Genomic DNA, 18120 nt, shown 5'->3' on the forward strand with positions numbered 1-18120 from the left:
GGCCCGGACAAAGATGAATTAACACATAAAAAATGCACTAATTTCAACTTTTGACATGTATGAAATGTCAGACAAATTACAGATAGCCCATCTGGAGTCTCTGTGGTCCATCAATGTATGACCCCCTAATAGAAAAGCGAAAGGCTCAATCCCTTTTTGACGAAATACAAAAAGTACAGTACCAGTCAAAAGTTTGGACACACCTACTCATTCAAGGGTTTTTCATTATTGTTACTATTTTCTACATTGTCAAATAATATTGAACACATCACAACTATGAAATAACACATATGGAATCATGTAGTAACCAAAAAAGTGTATAACAAATCAAAATATATTTTATATTTTATATTCTTCAAAGTAGCCACCCTTTGCCTTGATGACAGCTTTGCACACTCTTGGCATTCTCTCAACCAGCTTCACCTGGAATGCTTTTCCAACAGTCTTGAGGGAGTTCCCATATATGCTGAGCACTTGTTGGCTGCATTTCCTTCACTCTGCAGTCCAACTGATCCCAAACCATCTAAATTGGGTTAAGGTCGGGTGATTGTGGAGGACAGGTCATCTGATGCAACACTCCATCACTCTCCTTCTTGGTCAAATAGCCCTTACACAGCCTGGAGGTTTGTTGGGTCATTGTCCTGTTGAAAAACAAATGATAGTCCCACTAAGTGCAAACCAAATGGGATGGTGTATCGCTGAAGAATGCTGTGGTAGCCATGCTGGTTAAGTGTGGATTGAATTCTAAATAAATCCCAGACAGTGTCACCAGCAAAGCACCATCACACATCCTCCTCCATGCTTCACGGTGGAAACCACACATGCAGAGATCATCCGTTCACCTTCTCTACGTCTCACGAAGACACGGCAGTTGGAACCAAAAATCTTACATTTTGACTCATCAGACCAAAAGGACAGATTATGACTGGTCTAATGTCCATTGCTTCTTGGCCCAAGCAAGTCTCTTCTTATTATTGGTGTCCTTCAGTAGTGTTCTTTGCAGCAATTCGACCATGAAGGCTGAACAGTTGATGTTGAGATGTGTCTGTTACTTGAACTCTGAAGTACCATAATTTCCGGACTATAAGCCGCAACTTTTTTCCCACGCTTTGAACGTCGCGGCTTAAATAGTGACGCGGCTAATATATGGATTTTTCCCGCTTTCAATTTTTTTTCAAAAAAAAAACACATTCTGTGACGTGCTCAGTTTTTGGGCGGCATGAAGCTTTCATTAGACCAATGAAATTGCCGAACGGGATAAGGTCAAACATCTTTTTTGTCATTCATTCTGATTACGGGAGTCATTTTGTCTCCCTGATTCCTGGGGGTACAACAAAGTATTTGCAGCCACTTGACATCAGTGTAAATCGTGCATTTAAGGTGGTGCTCCGTGTTCAGCGGGAGGCTTGGATGACAAGTGGGGAGAAATCGTTCACTAAAACGGGCCGCATGCGAAGAGCAACTTATGGTCAAGTCTGCCAGTGGGTCCTGACAGCGTGGAGCATTGTCAAACAATTGTCAAAAAATCCACTATCATCAACGGGTTTCGAAAGGCTGGACTGCTGCATGTTGAAGAGGGCTCAGCGGGGGATTTGCCTCCGGATGAAAGTGACGAGAGCGACAATGAAAACGATCCAATATCGGATGAAGCAATTCTGAGGCTATTCAACTCCGACACCGAAGGAGATGACTTCAGTGGTTTCAGTGCACAGGAGAAGGAAGATGGTGACCAATGATTTTCTTGGTAGGCTACTGTTTACTGCTAATTTTAGATTTTTTGTTACAAGCCGTGTTTCATTAAAGCCTATTTATTTTTGTTACAAGCCGTGTTTCGTTAAAGCCTGTGTAAAGTTCATTTGTTTCAATGTACCGGTAGGCACCTGCGGCTTATAGACATGTGCGGCTTATTTATGTTCAAAATATATATTTTTTTTTTATTCTGTGGGTGCGGCTTATATTCAGGTGCGCTTAATAGTCCGGAAATTACGGTATTTATCTGTGCTGCAATTTCTGAGGCTGGTAACTCTAATGAACTTATCCTCTGCAGCAGAGGTAACTCTGGGTCTTCCTTTCCTGTGGCCCTCATGACCAGTTTCATCATAGTGCTTGATTGTTTTTGCGACTACACTTGAAGAAACTTTCAAAGTTCTTGACATTTTCTGGATTGACTGACCTTCATGTCTTAAAGTAATGATGGATTGTCGTTTCTCTTTGCTTATTTGAGCTGTTCCTGCCATAATATGGACTTGGTCTTTTACCGGATAGGGCTATCTTCTGTATACCACCCTACTTTTTCACAACACAACTGATTGGCTGAAACACATTAAGAAGGAAAGAAATTCCAGAAATTAACTTTTAACAAGGCATACCTGTTCATTGAAATGCATTCCAGGTGACTACCTCATGAAGTTGGTTGAGAGAATGCCAAGAGTTTGCAAAGCTGTCAACAATGCAAAGGGTGGCTACTTTGAAAAATCTAAAATCTCCAATATTTTTTGATTTGTTTCAATACATTTTTGGTTACTACATGATTCCATATGTGTTATTTCATAGTTTTGATGTCTTCACTATTATTCTACAATGTAGAAAATAGTAAAAATAAAGAAAAACCCTTTGAATGAGTAGGTGTGTCCAAACTATGTCTGAAGTAACGTGGCCTAAGGATGGCAGTAGGGTTGAATATTTTCCTGGTATTTTACAAATGTTCCATCCCGAGAATAAATCACTTTTCTTTCCGGTAAGCCAGTATTTTGCGCCAAAACCTGAAGTGTCAATCAAAAGCATTATAAATCATATAAATATGCTTGGATTTCATTAGAGCTTTGATCAGCATGAAAATTCTAACCTGATGCTACCTCAGCCTGATGAGCCATATATTGAATACATTTTATGGTCCCTACATTAGCGACATTGAATGCCCAAAAAAGCCCAATTGATTGTGCCATTATCCAATACATATATGATATAGGCTACTGCACATTACGCATGACAGAAAAACATAAAAGCACATATATGCTCTCTTGGGTAAGTAAATGAAACTAGCTCCAGTAGGCTAATCTTTTTGATTGTGAATTGTATTACTGTACTTTATTGTATTATATGAACTGGAATTACACACATCGTTCAAACCTTGATGAAGCAGAAGAGAACATGCGATTCTGGTGCAGCACATGCGGCCTACAAATTTACAATTTAAGTCTCGAGAATTGGATTTTAATTTTAAATATAATTGGGCCTATTTGTATAATTAGTAGGCTGACACATATATACAGTACCTTTCATAATATTTCCGCTAATGTTATTAGCCTACCTCTTCTTTCCCTCTCTCTATCATTGCTTCATTCCTTCCTCGCTTTCAACGTTTAAATGAAATATATTTTGTTGTCCTCATCTTCATCATTTTAATGACATCCTTAAGTATTATAGGACTAGAATTAGATGCAGAAGGCTTTCACTTCGCTTCACGAAGATTGAATGGTTATAAGCTTCTTCAGGCTTGGTTCTATTTTCCTGAATTTCCGCCTGACTGACGTGCCCAATGTGAACTGCCTGTTACTCAGGCCCAGAAGCCAGGATATGCATATAATTGGTAGCATTGGATAGAAAACACTTTGAAGTTTGTAGAAATGTTAAAATAATGTATGAGACTATAACACAATTGATATGGCAGCCGAAAATACAAAGAAAAAACAACCGGAAATGTTTTATAATGGAAAGCTATGTAATTCCAGCTCCCGGATTGCATTTCCTATGGATTCCACTAGATGTCAAAAGTCTTTGTTGATTGTTTCAGGCTTGTTTCTTCAAAAACAAGCAAGAATTTGGAGTTTTTGTACAGAGTCCTGGTACAATATCAGTCTGTTGGCGTGCGACAAAGAGGATGCGCGCTTACTAATTTAACTTTTCTATTGAACATACTTCTTTCCCTATGAAATATTAGAGTTTATTTACATTTTAGGATACCTGAGGATTAAATAGAAACGTAGTTTAGTGGTAGCTTTTTGGACGCCTTTGTCTGCATGTTGAACGAGTGGATTACTGAAATCGATGGTGACAACTAAACAGACTTTTTGGGATATAAAGGATTTTATCTAACAAAACGACCATTCATGTTGTAGCTGGGACCCCTGGGATTGCAAACAGAGGAAGATTTTCAAAAGTAAGTGATTTATTTAATTGCTATTTGTGATTTTATGAAGCCTGTGCTGATTGAAAAATATGTTCATGTGGGGCGCCGTCCTCAAACAATCGCATGGTATGCTTTCGCTGTAAAGCCTATTGTAAATCGGACAATGCAAATTAGATTAACAAGAATATAAGCTTTTAAACAATATGAGATACTTGTATGTTCATAAATATTTAATATTACGATTATTTATTTGAATTGCACTCCCTCCAATTCCACCGGATGTTGTCGACAGACTTAAAAAGATTTATGGGTCTGAATAAATAACTGCTATAGCCTACCGTCATTGCGCGTTCGCTCTTCTTTCAAACTACCCAAGAGTTCTATTTGCTGCTGTATTTAACATTCAGCAAAAAAGAGCTTGCGTCCCTCTTAGAATAGTATAAGAAATGCAAAAAAAAACGAATGTCCAGCAAGGTATTTTAGTCTAGCTTATCCTGCATGGGACTCCAAGAGCTAAGGAGCATTTTTTAAAGAGTGGCCAGCAGAGCACAGGTGCTTGTGTATTGTGCAAGAGACAGAGGCTATAAGTTCTACACTTATTATGCATAACCCATCATTAATTAACTAAATATAAGGCTAATACTACATTGAATTTATTACCTGAAAGAGGTAGGCTAGGACATCTATATGTAGGGCTATATAAGAATCTAGAAGAGGATTAAATATTTTGGATGAGTTGATGGAGAGAGAGAAAGACTGCGAGAGATTGCTCGCGTGTGCACTGATTTAAAGCAACGATATTCTAGTGGTAGGCTGTTTTAAAACTCTGCAGCTGCAATCAAAAAAAATCTTTACAATTAAAAAACAAGGTGACCCCCGAAAGTCAGATGGAGATGGGTACATTAGGCACACATTCGGTCTTTATATTACTGTAGCATAGGCCATGCTGCAGCAAATGTAAGCCTACCTGTCACAAGAAAAGAAGTTACTATGATGAGATGATAGGTCTTCATGCATTGTGAACTGAGCTCCATCCTGAGATGGTCTGTCCCTACGCTGAGCGTTGATTCATCATGCCGAGGCCGTAGAGAAGCCTGATTTAGACATTGCATATAATTTAACAGTTCCATTTCACGCCATGCTATTCATATAAATAATTTATTATAATTTATTGGTTTCTCGCAGTTATTTATCCCGGGAAAATGGAATGGTCAGATGGTGTTAATGGGTTCGGGACAAAGAAGCCTGTGTAAGAGAGTTGGTGGGGGGGTGAGGAGAGGCTGTCAGGGTGAAGGGAGCAGGTTTATATCAAATTCAATCAAATGTATTTATAAAGCCCTTCTTACATCAGCTGATGTCACAAAGTGCTGTACAGAAACCCAGCCTAAAACCCCAAACAGCAAGCAATGCAGGTGTAGAAGCACGGTGGCTAGGAAAAACTCCCTAGAAAGGCCAGAACCTAGGAATAAACCTAGAGAGGAACCAGGCTATGAGGGGTGGCCAGTCCTCTTCTGGCTGTGCCGGGTGGACATTATAACAGAACATGGCCAAGATGTTCAAATGTTCATAGATGACCAGCAGGGTCAAATAATAATAATCACAGTGGTTGTCGAGGGTGCAACATGTCAGCACCTCAGGAGTAAATGTCAGTTGGCTTTTCATAGCCGATCATTTAGAGTATCTCTACCGCTCCTGCTGTCTCTAGAGAGTTGAAAACAACAGGTCTGGGACAGGTAAGAGAGTAGGGGGACCGGGAGTGGAGGAAGTTAATTGAGAGTGATGCAGTTTGATGAAAGGTGAATAAGTGTGTGTGTGAGTGTAGTGGAGAGGAGAGGAGTTGGAGAACTTTGAGACAGGGACAAAGGGAATAGTTGGAGAGCATACTTTGAGGTCATGGTATTATGTGAAGGGAGGTTTTGTTGAACCTTTATTTAATCCAGGGAGCCCTATCTCCCAAAATGTGCACTTCATTGATTTAAAAAGAATGGATCTGGTATAAGAAATGTGGTGGAAACTGTCTAGCCCATGATTACACCAATTCGATGCTTTTGTGAGGAGTGCACAATGCACACTTGGGGAGAAAGGAGATATTATTTAGATGCAGGGAGTGTACTGTGCAGTATGCGGGTGGAATTCGATGAGGGTAGTGGGAGTACTGACCAGAAAGAGTGTAGGAGACAAGTGCTGCTGTTGCGGTGTTCAATTAATGTGGATGGCAGTGAGTGTAGGAGGAGTGTGTGGGTCAGAGTTGTGGTATTTGTGTAGCTAAAAGGGATACCTTGCAATCGCAGTGTGCAGGAGCTTCTTGTCTTTAAAGGACCATGAGAAGGGCATGGGTGTTTTTCCTGATCGTATGGCCTGACTGGGAAAAACTCAAAGATCCAGTTGGTCAAATCAAGTAGATTTAAAGTGTGGGTCTCAACTCTTTACAAAATGAGGCAAGCGCAACATAGCTGGTCAGAAAACACTCCTGGCCCTAACCATGAGAGCAACATACTCCCATGAGGAAAGCTAGTAAGTGGTTCGGGTAAGGTTAGGTTGAGGCATGCTAGTGATTGGCTAAGATAACGGTTCAGGTTATCCACCAGAACTCCTAATGAATATGAACCTCCCTTCGCCCTCTGCTCCTTGCCTCCTCCATCTATTCCACTGCAGGCTGATGGTTGATTGAGTTGAGCCCAGGATCGATGCTTTAACAACTGCAGAGCAGACGCTAGGCCACGGCAACCCAGCCCAGCCTCTCCCTCCCTGACTCCAAAGAGCAGGGCTGCGTCCCAAAAGGCCCCCTATTCCCTATATATATAGTACACTTCTTTTTATCAGGGTTCAGGCTCTGGTAAAAAAGTGTGCACTATATAGGGAATAGGGTTCCAGATGGGACATAGCCCCAGGCTTCCTTAAAGGCCACACTCAGCTATTCTGAGGAGATAAAAGCACTTGGCATCCCAGTACTGCTTCTCAGTCCTAATGACCAATGATTGTCCGATGGAAATGGCTTTCTAATGCTGGCTGTTTTTTTGGGGTATGGTGTGACTGGCTACATCCCGACTGTGCTCCAAGAGGATGTGTTGGAGTGTCAATCCTAATTCCAGTTATAGATTCACAAGTGGTCGACTGGATTTCCAGCATTTTGTAAAGATATAAAAAAAGACAGGTCTATCTGATTTAACCAGGGTGGATTCTACATTGGTCTTACATGAGCCTGCCATCTAAAGATGTGCATGCATGCGTTTGTCAGTCGTGCGTGCGTGTGCGTGCGTGCGTGCGTCTGTACATATCCAAATGCGTGTGTGCATGAGTGTATCCGTGTGTGTGTGTGTGTGTGTGTATGTAGCTCTGATCAATCTGACACTCCCTACCCAGCTCTTCTCTTCCTCAGGCCAGTGCTGTGCCATCACTTATCTGTCCTCCCCCACACTCTATTTATAGACGCACAGCTTACCTCAGAGGCTTCAGGAAATAAGCAATGTGTCTATTATTAAACTGAAGCTCTCTCTAACTTTATTTTTTTCTCTCACATACCATCTCTCTCCATCCATATATTGTTTTCCCTGCATCATCCTGTCTTCTCTTTATGCGATATCTCTTCATCTGTATTTAGATGTGTTTTTTTGGTCTATCTAGGCTACATCTCTCTCTGTCCTGTGTAGCACTTTATCAATGCACGTCCTTATGAAGATCTCTCTGTAGCTCATTCAACCATTTCGTGCCTTTCTCACCCCCCTATTTTCACCTGTTTCTTTCATTTTGTATCTCTCTCTCCTCTTTCTTTGTATTCCCCTCTCTCTTTCTTTCTTTGTAACTGTATTGCCCTGTGTTATGGCTGTCGTTGAAATGAGACCAAGGTGCAGCGGAGGATGTGTTCATCTTGAAAGGTTTTGATGACCGAATGAACACTATACAAAAAAGAAACCAAAAGAACGACCAGCAACAGTTCTGTCAGGAACAAACTCTAAACAGAAAACATTCACCCACAAACCCCAAAGGAAAAACAGGCTGCCTATGTATGACTCCCAATCAGCAACAACGATCTACACCTGTTCCTGATTGAGAGCCATACACGGCCGAAACAAAGAAAACCACCCACATAGAAAAAGAAACCTAGAACGCCCACCCATGTCACCCCCTGGTCTAACCAAAAATAGAGAACAAATTTTGCACGGCCAATTTTTCAGTTTTTTATTTGTTAAAAAAGTTTGAAATATCCAATAAATTTCGTTCCACTTCATAATTGTGTCCCACTTGTTGTTGATTCTTCACAAAAAAATTACAGTTTTATATCTTTATGTTTGAAGCCTGAAATGTGGCAAAAGGTCGAAAAGTTCAAGGGGGCCGAATACTTTCGCAAGGCACTGTAGTAGAGCCCCTAGTTTGATATGGCCAAAATGGACATTTGACAGAGATTCATAGGAGAATTAATTGATTTACAATGACTTTGAAAGTGGTGAGGTGCTTTTTCACAAAGAGTAAATATTTTTCTCTCTCTCTGTCTCTCTTGCTTTCTATATAAACACACACTCACACACACACAGCTATGTCTTATTATACTTGTGAGGACATTTTGGGGTCCAACAATTGATTCCCATTCAAAATCCTAACCCTAAACCGAACCCTTACCCTAACCTTAACCCCTAACCGTAGTTACAACCCTTTCCTGCAGTCAAATGACCAAATCGCCCTCTAGTAGCCTCATGGGTGGTGTGTTATCAATATTTTTCATAATTATTTACAAAAACCTGCCAAAAGTCTGGTGTTTCTATGTCAAACGGTTCTGTTATATTTCAGTCTTCTGTGATGTGTAATATTTGGATGCAAACTCAAAATGTAATACCTTTAATCTCTATATCTGACATGGTACAGGTGTCTTCTTTGTTTTAAGCCCATAACCATGTGTGCGAGGTGTATACTTTTGTTTCAAAGAAGATTTATTAAAGACTACCAAGAAACACTGTGATTTAGCCCACTGCAGTAAAATGTTAAACCTAACCCTAATTCTAAACATAACCCTAAACCTAACCCCTAAGCCTAAAATATCCTTTTGACAAGTGAGGACTGGAAACGTGTCCTCACTTTGTATTTTTGTTGGTTTACTCTTCTTGTGAGGACTTCTGGTACTCACAAGTATAGTAAAACATGTACAAACACACACACACTGTCGAACTTGCAAAATAATTATGGGAAAACAAATCAAGTCACATGACTTACACCGATGGGAAGAATAATTTTGATCTGTTGAGCCAAGATTGTGTGATTAACAGAGAGTAATTATTCACTCTTTTTCTCTCTCTCTCTCTCTCCTCAGCCCTGATATTTCTTTTCTACCTGGTCTTCTATGGGTTCCTGGCAGGGATGTTCACGCTCACCATGTGGGTCATGCTACAGACACTGGACGACAACATTCCTACGTACCGCGACCGAGTGGCCAGTCCAGGTGACTTATTACGCTGCAGCAAAACAGACACTCAACCTAAACAGAATAGTGCTCATATTGAAATTCAACCATTCACTTACTCTTTCTCTCTCTCATGCTCTTTTTCTTTCTCTCTCTCTCAATCTTCCTTTCTTTCTCTCTCTCGCTTCACACACACACATAAAACATGAATATGTCCACTCTTTCTCAAACATGTCATTATCTCTCACGGACTGCGTCGCTTTCTTTTCTTGCAGAATGGGAGCATGCTCACTCACTAACACCAGAGCTGTCTCTGCTTGCGCCTGGCATGCACAGTGTCTCGGACTCTGCTGCCATGTCCCACTGAAGCCTTTACTGGCTTGACAAATCAAATCAAATTGTATTTGTCACATGCGCCAAATACAACAGGTGTAGACCTTACAGTGAAATGCTTACTTACAAGTACTTAACCAACAATGCAGTTTTAAGAAAAATAAGTGTTAAGTAAAAAATAGATGAGTAAAAAATCAAATAAAAATAACAAATAATTAAAGAGCAGCAGTAAAATAATAGTTGCGAGGCTATATACAGGGGGTACCAGTTCAGAGTCAATGTGCGGGGGCACAGGATAGTCAAGGTAATTGAGGTAATATGGACATGTAGGTAGAGTTAAAGTGCCTATGCATAGATAATAAACAGAGAGTAACAGCAGCGTAAAAGAGGGAGTTGGACAATGCAAATAGTCTGGGTAGCCGTTTGATTAGCTGTTCACGAGTATTATGGCTTGGGGGTAGAAGCAGTTAAGAAGCATTTTGGACCTAGACTTGGCGCTCTGGTACCGCTTGCCATGCGGTAGCAGAGAGAACAGTCTATGACTAGGGTGGTTGGAGTCTTTGACAATTTTTTGGGCCTTCCTCTGACACCACCTTGTATAGAGGTCCTGGATGGCAGCAAGCTTAGCTACAGTGATGAACTGGGCTGTACGTGTAACAGTATAGCTTCCGTCCCTCTCCTCACCCCAACTTGGGCTTGGACCAGGGACCCTCTGCACACATCAACAACTGACACCCACGAAGCATCGTTACACATCGCGCCACAAACGCCGCAGCCCTTGCAAAGCAAGGGGAACAACTACTTCAGGTCTCAGAACGAGTGACGTCACCCGATTGAAACGCTATTAGCGCGCACCACCGCTAACTAACTAGCCATTTCACATCGGTTACATACGCACTACTCTCTGTAGTGCCTTGCGGTTGGAGGCAGAGCAGTTGACATACCAGGCAGTGATGCAACCAGTCAGGATGCTCTCAATGGTGCAGCTGTAGAACTTTTTGAGGATCTGAGGACCAATGCCAAAACTTTTCAGTCTCCTGAGGGTGAATAGGCTTTGTCGTGCCCTCTTCACAACTGTCTTAGTGTGCTTGGACCATGTTAGTTTGTTGGTGATGTGGACACCAAGGAACTTGAAGCTCTCAACCTGCTCCACTGCAGCCCGTCGATGAGAACGGGGGCATGCTCGGTCCTCCTTTTCCTGTAGTCCACAATCATCTCCTTTGTCTTGATCACGTTGAGGGAGAGGTTGTTATCCTGGCACCACATGGCCAGGTCTCTGACCTTCTCCCTATAGGCTGTCTCATCATTGACGGTGATCAGGCCTACCACTGTTGTGTCGTCGGCAAACTTAATGATGGTGTTGGAGTCATGCCTGGCAATGTAGTCATGGGTGAACAGGGAGTACAGGAGGGGACTGAGCACGCACCCCTGAGGGGCCACAGTGTTGAGGATCAGCGTGGCAGGTGTGTTGTATCCAGTTGCAGAGGGAGGTGTTTAGTCCCAGGATCCTTAGCTTAGTGATTAGCTTTGAGGGCACTATGGTGTTGAATGTTGACTTGCAGTCAATGAATAGCATTCTCACGTAGGTGTTCCTTTTGTCCAGGTGGGAAAGGACAGTGTGTAGAGTGCAATAGAGAATGCATCATCTGGGGATCTGTTGGGGCGGTATGCAAATTGGAGTGGTTCTAGGGTTTCTGGGATAATGGTATTGATGTGAGCCATGACCAGCCTTTCAAAGCGCTTCATGGCTACAGACGTGAGTGCTACAGGTCGGTAGTCATTTAGACAGGTTACCTTAGTGTTCTTGGGCACAGGGACTATGGTGGTCTGCTTGAAACATGTTGGTATTACAGACTCAGTCAGGGACAGGTTGAAAATGTCAATGAAGACACTTGCCAGTTGGTCAGCACATGCTCAGAGTATACGTCCTGGTAATCCATCTTGTCCTGCGGCCTTGTGAATGATGACCTATTTAAAGGTCTTACTCCCATCGGCGTGATCTTAATCACATGGAGGTCTTACTCACATGGAGAGCGTGATCACACAGTCATCCAGAACAGCTGATGCTCTCATGCATGTTTCAGTGTTGCTTGCCTCGAAGCGAGCATGTAATTTAGCTCGTCTGGTAGGCTATTGTCACTGGGCAGCTCTCGGCTGTGCTTCCCTTTGTAGTCTGTAATAGTTTGTAAGCCCTGCCACATCCATCGAGCATCGGAGCCGGTGTAGTAAGATTTAATCTTAGTCCTGTATTGACGCTTTGGCTGTTTGATGGTTCATCGGAGGGCATAGTGGGATTTCTTATAAGCGTCTTTTAAGGGGCAGCTCTACCCTTTAGCTCAGTGCAGATGTTGCCTGTAATCCATGACTTCTTTTTGGGGTATGTACGTACGGTCACTGTGGGGACGATGTCATTGATGCACTTATTGATGAAGCCGGTGACTGATGTGGTGTACTCCTCAATGCCATCAGAAGAATCCTGGAACATATTCCAGTCTGTGCTAGCAAAACAGTCCTGAAGCTTAGCATCTGCGTCATCTGACCACTTTTTTATTGACAGAGTCGCTGGTGCTTCCTGCTTTAGTTTTTGTTTGTAAGCAGGAATCAGGAGGATATAATTATGGTCAGATTTGCCAAATGGAGGGCGAAGGAGAGCTTTGTACGTGTCTCTGTGTGTGGAGTAAAGGTGGTGTCAAGTTTTTTTTTCTTCCTCTGGTTGCACATTTAACATGCTGGTTGAAATTATATAAAACAGATTTAAGTTTCCCTGCATTAAAGTCCCCGGCCACTAGGAGCGCTGCCTCTGGATGAGCATTTTCCTGTTTTCTTATGGCCTTATAGAACTCATTGAGTGCAGTCTTAATGCCAGCATCGATTTGTGGTGGTAAATAGATCTCTACTAAAAATATAGATGAAAACTCTCTTGGTACAATGCCTTGCAAAAGTATTCGGCCCCCTTGAACTTTTCAACCTTTTGCCACATTTCAGGCTTCAAACATAAAGATATAAAACTGTAATTATTTGTGAAGAATCAACAACAAGTGGGACACAATCATGAAGTGGAACGAAATTTATTGGATATTTCAAACTTTTTTAACAAATAAAAAACGGAAAAATTGGGCGTGCAAAATTATTCAGCCCCCTTAAGTTAATACTTTGTAGCGCCACCTTTTGCTGCGATTACAGCTGTAAGTCGCTTGGGGTATGTCTCTATCAGTTTTGCACATCGAGAGACTGACATTTTTGCCCATTCCTCCTTGCAAAACAGCTCGAGCTCAGTGAGGTTGGATGGAGAGCGTTTGTGAACAGCAGTTTCAGTTCTTTCCACAGATTCTCGATTGGATTCAGGTCTGGACTTTGACTTGGCCATTCTAACACCTGGATATGATTATTTGTGAACCATTCCATTGTAGATTTTGCTTTATGTTTTGGATCATTGTCTTGTTGGAAGACAAATCTCCGTCCCAGTCTCAGGTCTTTTGCAGACTCCATCAGGTTTTCTTCCAGAATGGTCCTGTATTTGGCTCCATCCATCTTCCCATCAATTTTAACCAGTCTTGCCACTAGCCACCTGGCTGACAGACCAAAGCATGTGCCCAGAAGGTGCTCATGGTCAGCTGAAACCACCATCACACTGTTTGGCAACAGTGCGGGACGGTGTGTTGTGGGGGTGATGAGCTGCGCTGCTCTTCACCGCCACAACACAACGTTCCGCACTGTTGCCAAACAGTTTGATTTTGGTTTCATCTGACCATGAGCACCTTCTGTCCACATGCTTTGGTGTGTCTCCCAGGTGGCTAGTGGCAAGACTGGTTAACCTGTTAGGGCTAGGGGGCAGTATTGACACGGCTGGATAAAAAACATACCCGATTTAATCTGGTTACCACTCCTACCCAGTAACTAGAATATGCATATACGTATTACATATGGATAGAAAACACCCTAAAGTTTCTAAAACTGTTTGAATGGTGTCTGTGAGTATAACAGAACTCAAATGGCAGGTCTAAACCTGAGAGATTCCTTTACAGGAAGTGGCCTGTCTGACCATTTCTTGAACTTCTTTTCCATCTCTATCTTTTACTAAGGATCTCTGCTCTAACGTGACACTTCCTACGTCGTCCATAGGCGCTCAGAGCCCGGGAAAAACCTGAATGTCGTCATCCCAGCCCCAGGCTGAAACACCTTTTTGCGCCATGCGCGCGACCCTTCTTTACCATTTCGGATAGTGTCTGGAACGCACGAACAAAATGCCGCTATTCGGATATAACGATGGATTATTTTGGACCAAACCAACATTTGTTATTGAAGTAGCAGTCCTGGGAGTGCATTCTGACGAAGACAACAAAAGGTAATCAAACTTTTATAATAGTAAATATGATTATGGTGAGTGCTAAACTTGCCGGGTGTCTAAATAGCTAGCCCGTGATGGCTGGGCTATGTACTTAGAATATTGCAAAATGTGCTTTCACCAAAAAGCTATTTTAAAATCGGACATATCGAGTGCATAGAGGAGGTCTGTATCTATAATTCTTAAAATAATTGTTATGCTTTTTGTGAACGTTTATTGTGAGTAATTTAGTAAAATGTTAGCGAATTCCCCGGAATTCCCCGGGAATTTCATAAAAAATAAAATACAAAAAAAATACAAAAAAATTTACACCTCAGTGTAGTAAAATACTTCTTAACAAAGAATAAAAAGATGAAAAATATTCTGTGGGTTAAATTTCTTTATATGCTAGTTCTGAACGTCACATGCTAATGTAAAAAGCTGTTTTTTGATATAAATATGAACTTGATTGAAGAAAACATGCATGTAATGTATAACATAATGTCCTAGGGTTGTCATCTGATGAAGATCATCAAAGGTTAGTGCTGCATTTAGCTGTCTTCTGGGTTTTTGTGACATTATATGCTAGCTTGAAAAATGGGTGTCTGATTATTTCTGGCTTGGTACTCTGCTGACATAATCTAATGTTTTGCTTTCGTTGTAAAGCCTTTTTGAAATCGGACAGTGTGGTTAGATTAATGAGAGTATTGTCTTTAAATAGCTGTAAAATAGTCATATGTTTGAGAAATTGAAGTAATAGGATTTTTAAGGTTTTGAAAATCGCGCCACAGGCTTCAAGTGGCTGTTACGTAGGTGGGACGAATTCCTCCCGCCTAGCCCAGAGAGGTTAAACAACACTTTTTTTGGATATCTTTAAGAAATGGCTTTCTTCTTGCCACTCTTCCATAAAGGCCAGATTTGTGCAGTATACGACTGATTGTTGTCCTATGGACAGAGTCTCCCACCTCAGCTGTAGATCTCTGCAGTTCATCCAGAGTGATCATGGGCCTCTTGGCTGCATCTCTGATCAGTCTTCTCCTTGTATGAGCTGAAAGTTTAGAGGGACGGCCGGGTCTTCGTAGATTTGCAGTGGTCTGATACTCCTTCCGTTTCAATATTATCGCTTGCACAGTACTCCTTGGGATGTTTAAAGCTTGGGAAATCTTTTTGTATCCAAATCTGGCTTTAAACTTCTCCACAACAGTATCTCGGACCTGCCTGGTGTGTTCCTTGTTCTTCATGATGCTCTCTGCGCTTTAAACGGACCTCTGAGACTATCACAGAGCAGGTACATTTATACGGAGACTTGATTACACACAGGTGGATTCTATTTATCATCATTAGTCATTTAGGTCAACATTGGATCATTCAGAGATCCTCACTGAACTTCTGGAGAGTTTGCTGCACTGAAAGTAAAGGGGCTGAATAATTTTGCACGGCCAATTTTTCAGTTTTTTATTTGTTAAAAAAGTTTGAAATATCCAATAAATTTCGTTCCACTTCATAATTGTGTCCCACTTGTTGTTGATTCTTCACCAAATATTACAGTTTTATATGTTTATGTTTGAAGCCTGAAATGTGGCAAAAGGTCGAAAAGTTCAAGGGGGCCGAATACTTTCGCAAGGCACTGTAAATAGTGTTGTCTACAGCTTATCATGAGATACTCTACCTCAGGCGAGCAAATCCTCAAGACTTCCTTAATATTAGAATTCGTGCACCAGCTGTTGTTTACAAATATACGCAGACCGCACCCCTAGTCTTACCGGAGGCAGCTGTTCTATCTTGCCGATGCAGCATAAACCCCGCCTGCTGTATGTTATCCATGTTGTCGTTCAGCCACAATTTGGTGAAACATAAGATATTACAGTTTTTAATGTCCCGTTGGTAGGATATTCTAAATCGTAGCTCGTCTATTTTTTATCCAATGATTATACATTGGCTAATAGGACTGATGGTAGAGGCAGATTACCCACTCGCCGTCGGATCCTTACAAGGCACCCCGACCTATGTCCCCGATATCTCTGTCTCTTTCTCATGCGAATGATGGGGATTTGGGCCTTGTTGGGTGTCTGAAGTAAATCCTTCTGACTCGTTAAAGAAAAATCTTTGTCCAGTACGAGGTGAGTAATCGCTGTTCTGATATCCAGAATCTCTTTTTTGTCATAAGAGATGGTGGCAGAAACATTATGTGCAAAATAAGTTAGAAATAACGCAAAAAAACACACACAATGGCACAATAGGTTAGGAGCCCAGCGCCATTCATTTCTTTTTCAGAGGAGTTGACTGCTCTGCCAAAACACGCAAGAAATCAGGGAATTAACAGATCAGTCAAACACTGACTGCTGTTGGCATTTTAGAAATTAAAAATTAAAATACTGTGCCAGTGTAACAAAAAAAAGAAAAGAGTTAGAAATATGATCCTGTGAATTATGGAGCAGAGTTGTGTGTGTGCATGTGTGTAGGAGTTAGAGAGTCTGTCTCCCAGGCTGTGCAGGTATCCTCCCGCTGGTCTACCAGTATAGCACCCATCTGTTCTGTCCCCACAGCCTCTCTCCATCTCCATGGCTCTGACAGAGAGGCCATCATGAAACTAACTCCCCTCCTTTAGGCCTACAAGTCCTAATACTGTATATTATAATAATAATATATGCCATTTAGCAGATGCTTTTCTCCAAAGAGACTCAGTCATGCATTTTTGTAAGGGTGGCCCCAGCAGGAATCAAACCCATGATATTGCCATTGCAAGCATCATGGTCTACCAATTGAACCATACTGCGCATTTATGCCCTCTCCCATTCGCAGCCAAACTTCTCGAATGGGATTCTGTCTTATAACTCTTCCTGCTCTTGTATAACTCTTCCTGCTCTTGTATAAGTTTCTAAGGCTGTGTAGCAGAACCTGCAGAGTTGCAGCTAAAATGCAAATCTTCTGAATGCAGTTATAGTATAGCAAGCTTCTCTCTCTCTTTCTCCACACACACACACACACACACACACACACACACACACACACACACACACACACACACACACACACACACTCCTCTCTTGACAATTTATTCCACCCACAGTCTTCTCTCATCCTTTATCCTCTTCTCTCACTCTATGTCCCCTCCCTTTGTCCCCTCTTTTGGAGTCCTTCCATTATGTCATCTAGCACCCCACGCACTGTCTTCTAAAGGGTCCTGGCTGTTGACACCTTGAGGTCACAACTAAGACGTACTCATCTGAATCAGCCACGAGTGAAATTCCATCACAGCGTCCTGATAATATGGCCTCCGCTGCCTCGCCGTTTGCAGACGGCCTGGTTGAGTCCCAAATGGCACCCTATTCCCTACATAGCGCCATACTTTTGACCAGGGCCCAAAGGCCTCTGGTCATAAAGTAGTGCAACCTCTGTCTTGACGGTCAGTCACCTGCTGACCCTCTTTGCCACCTGGCGAGTGTTAATAACATTGGCGATTTTGAAAACTTAGCTAATGAAACTTTTTTTTTAACAACTCTCCCCGCAACCCCTTCGACCAATGTCAGGCAGCATAAGCAATACATGTGGCTTATTGTAAGTATAAGATTTTGATAAAAATAATATTATGTCTGTCATTTGCTATATGAATAGCATTAATTAATGTGACAAGCAGGATTTGAATTGGGGTCATTTGCGTGCCACCAGAATTGAGTTAGCCTGCTGAGCTAAAGCCCAGGCATTCGCTCGGGGATCTAACACAAATCTTCAGGTCTCATTCAAGGATACTCGTCACGTGAGCGAGGTTGTCTGGACCATCTCCATGACATTAGTAGGTGCAGACAGTTGACGTGACATGTTTCACCCTACCTGTCCTCAGGTTTGGTGATCAGGCCCCGGTCCTTGGACATCGTCTTCAACCGCACCGAGACTAAGCAGTACAGCCAGTATGTCCAGCATCTGGAGAACTTCCTTCAGCGT

General features: G+C 42.0%; 1 protein-coding gene across 1 annotated transcript in view; it reads left to right on the forward strand.

Moving 5' to 3' along the window:
• The window catches only part of LOC106612413 (sodium/potassium-transporting ATPase subunit beta-3), a 58115-nt gene that overhangs the window by 33941 nt on the left and 6054 nt on the right, over positions 1-18120 (forward strand). Inside the window, exons 2-3 of the mRNA XM_014213517.3 lie at positions 9432-9560; positions 18020-18118. Of these exons, the coding sequence (XP_014068992.1) occupies positions 9432-9560; positions 18020-18118 (228 nt within the window). The remainder of the gene's footprint in view (positions 1-9431; positions 9561-18019; positions 18119-18120) is intronic.

Source organism: Salmo salar, chromosome 09 (assembly GCF_965601325.2).
Source record: "Salmo salar chromosome 09, fSalSal1, whole genome shotgun sequence".
NCBI lineage: Eukaryota > Metazoa > Chordata > Actinopteri > Salmoniformes > Salmonidae > Salmo > Salmo salar.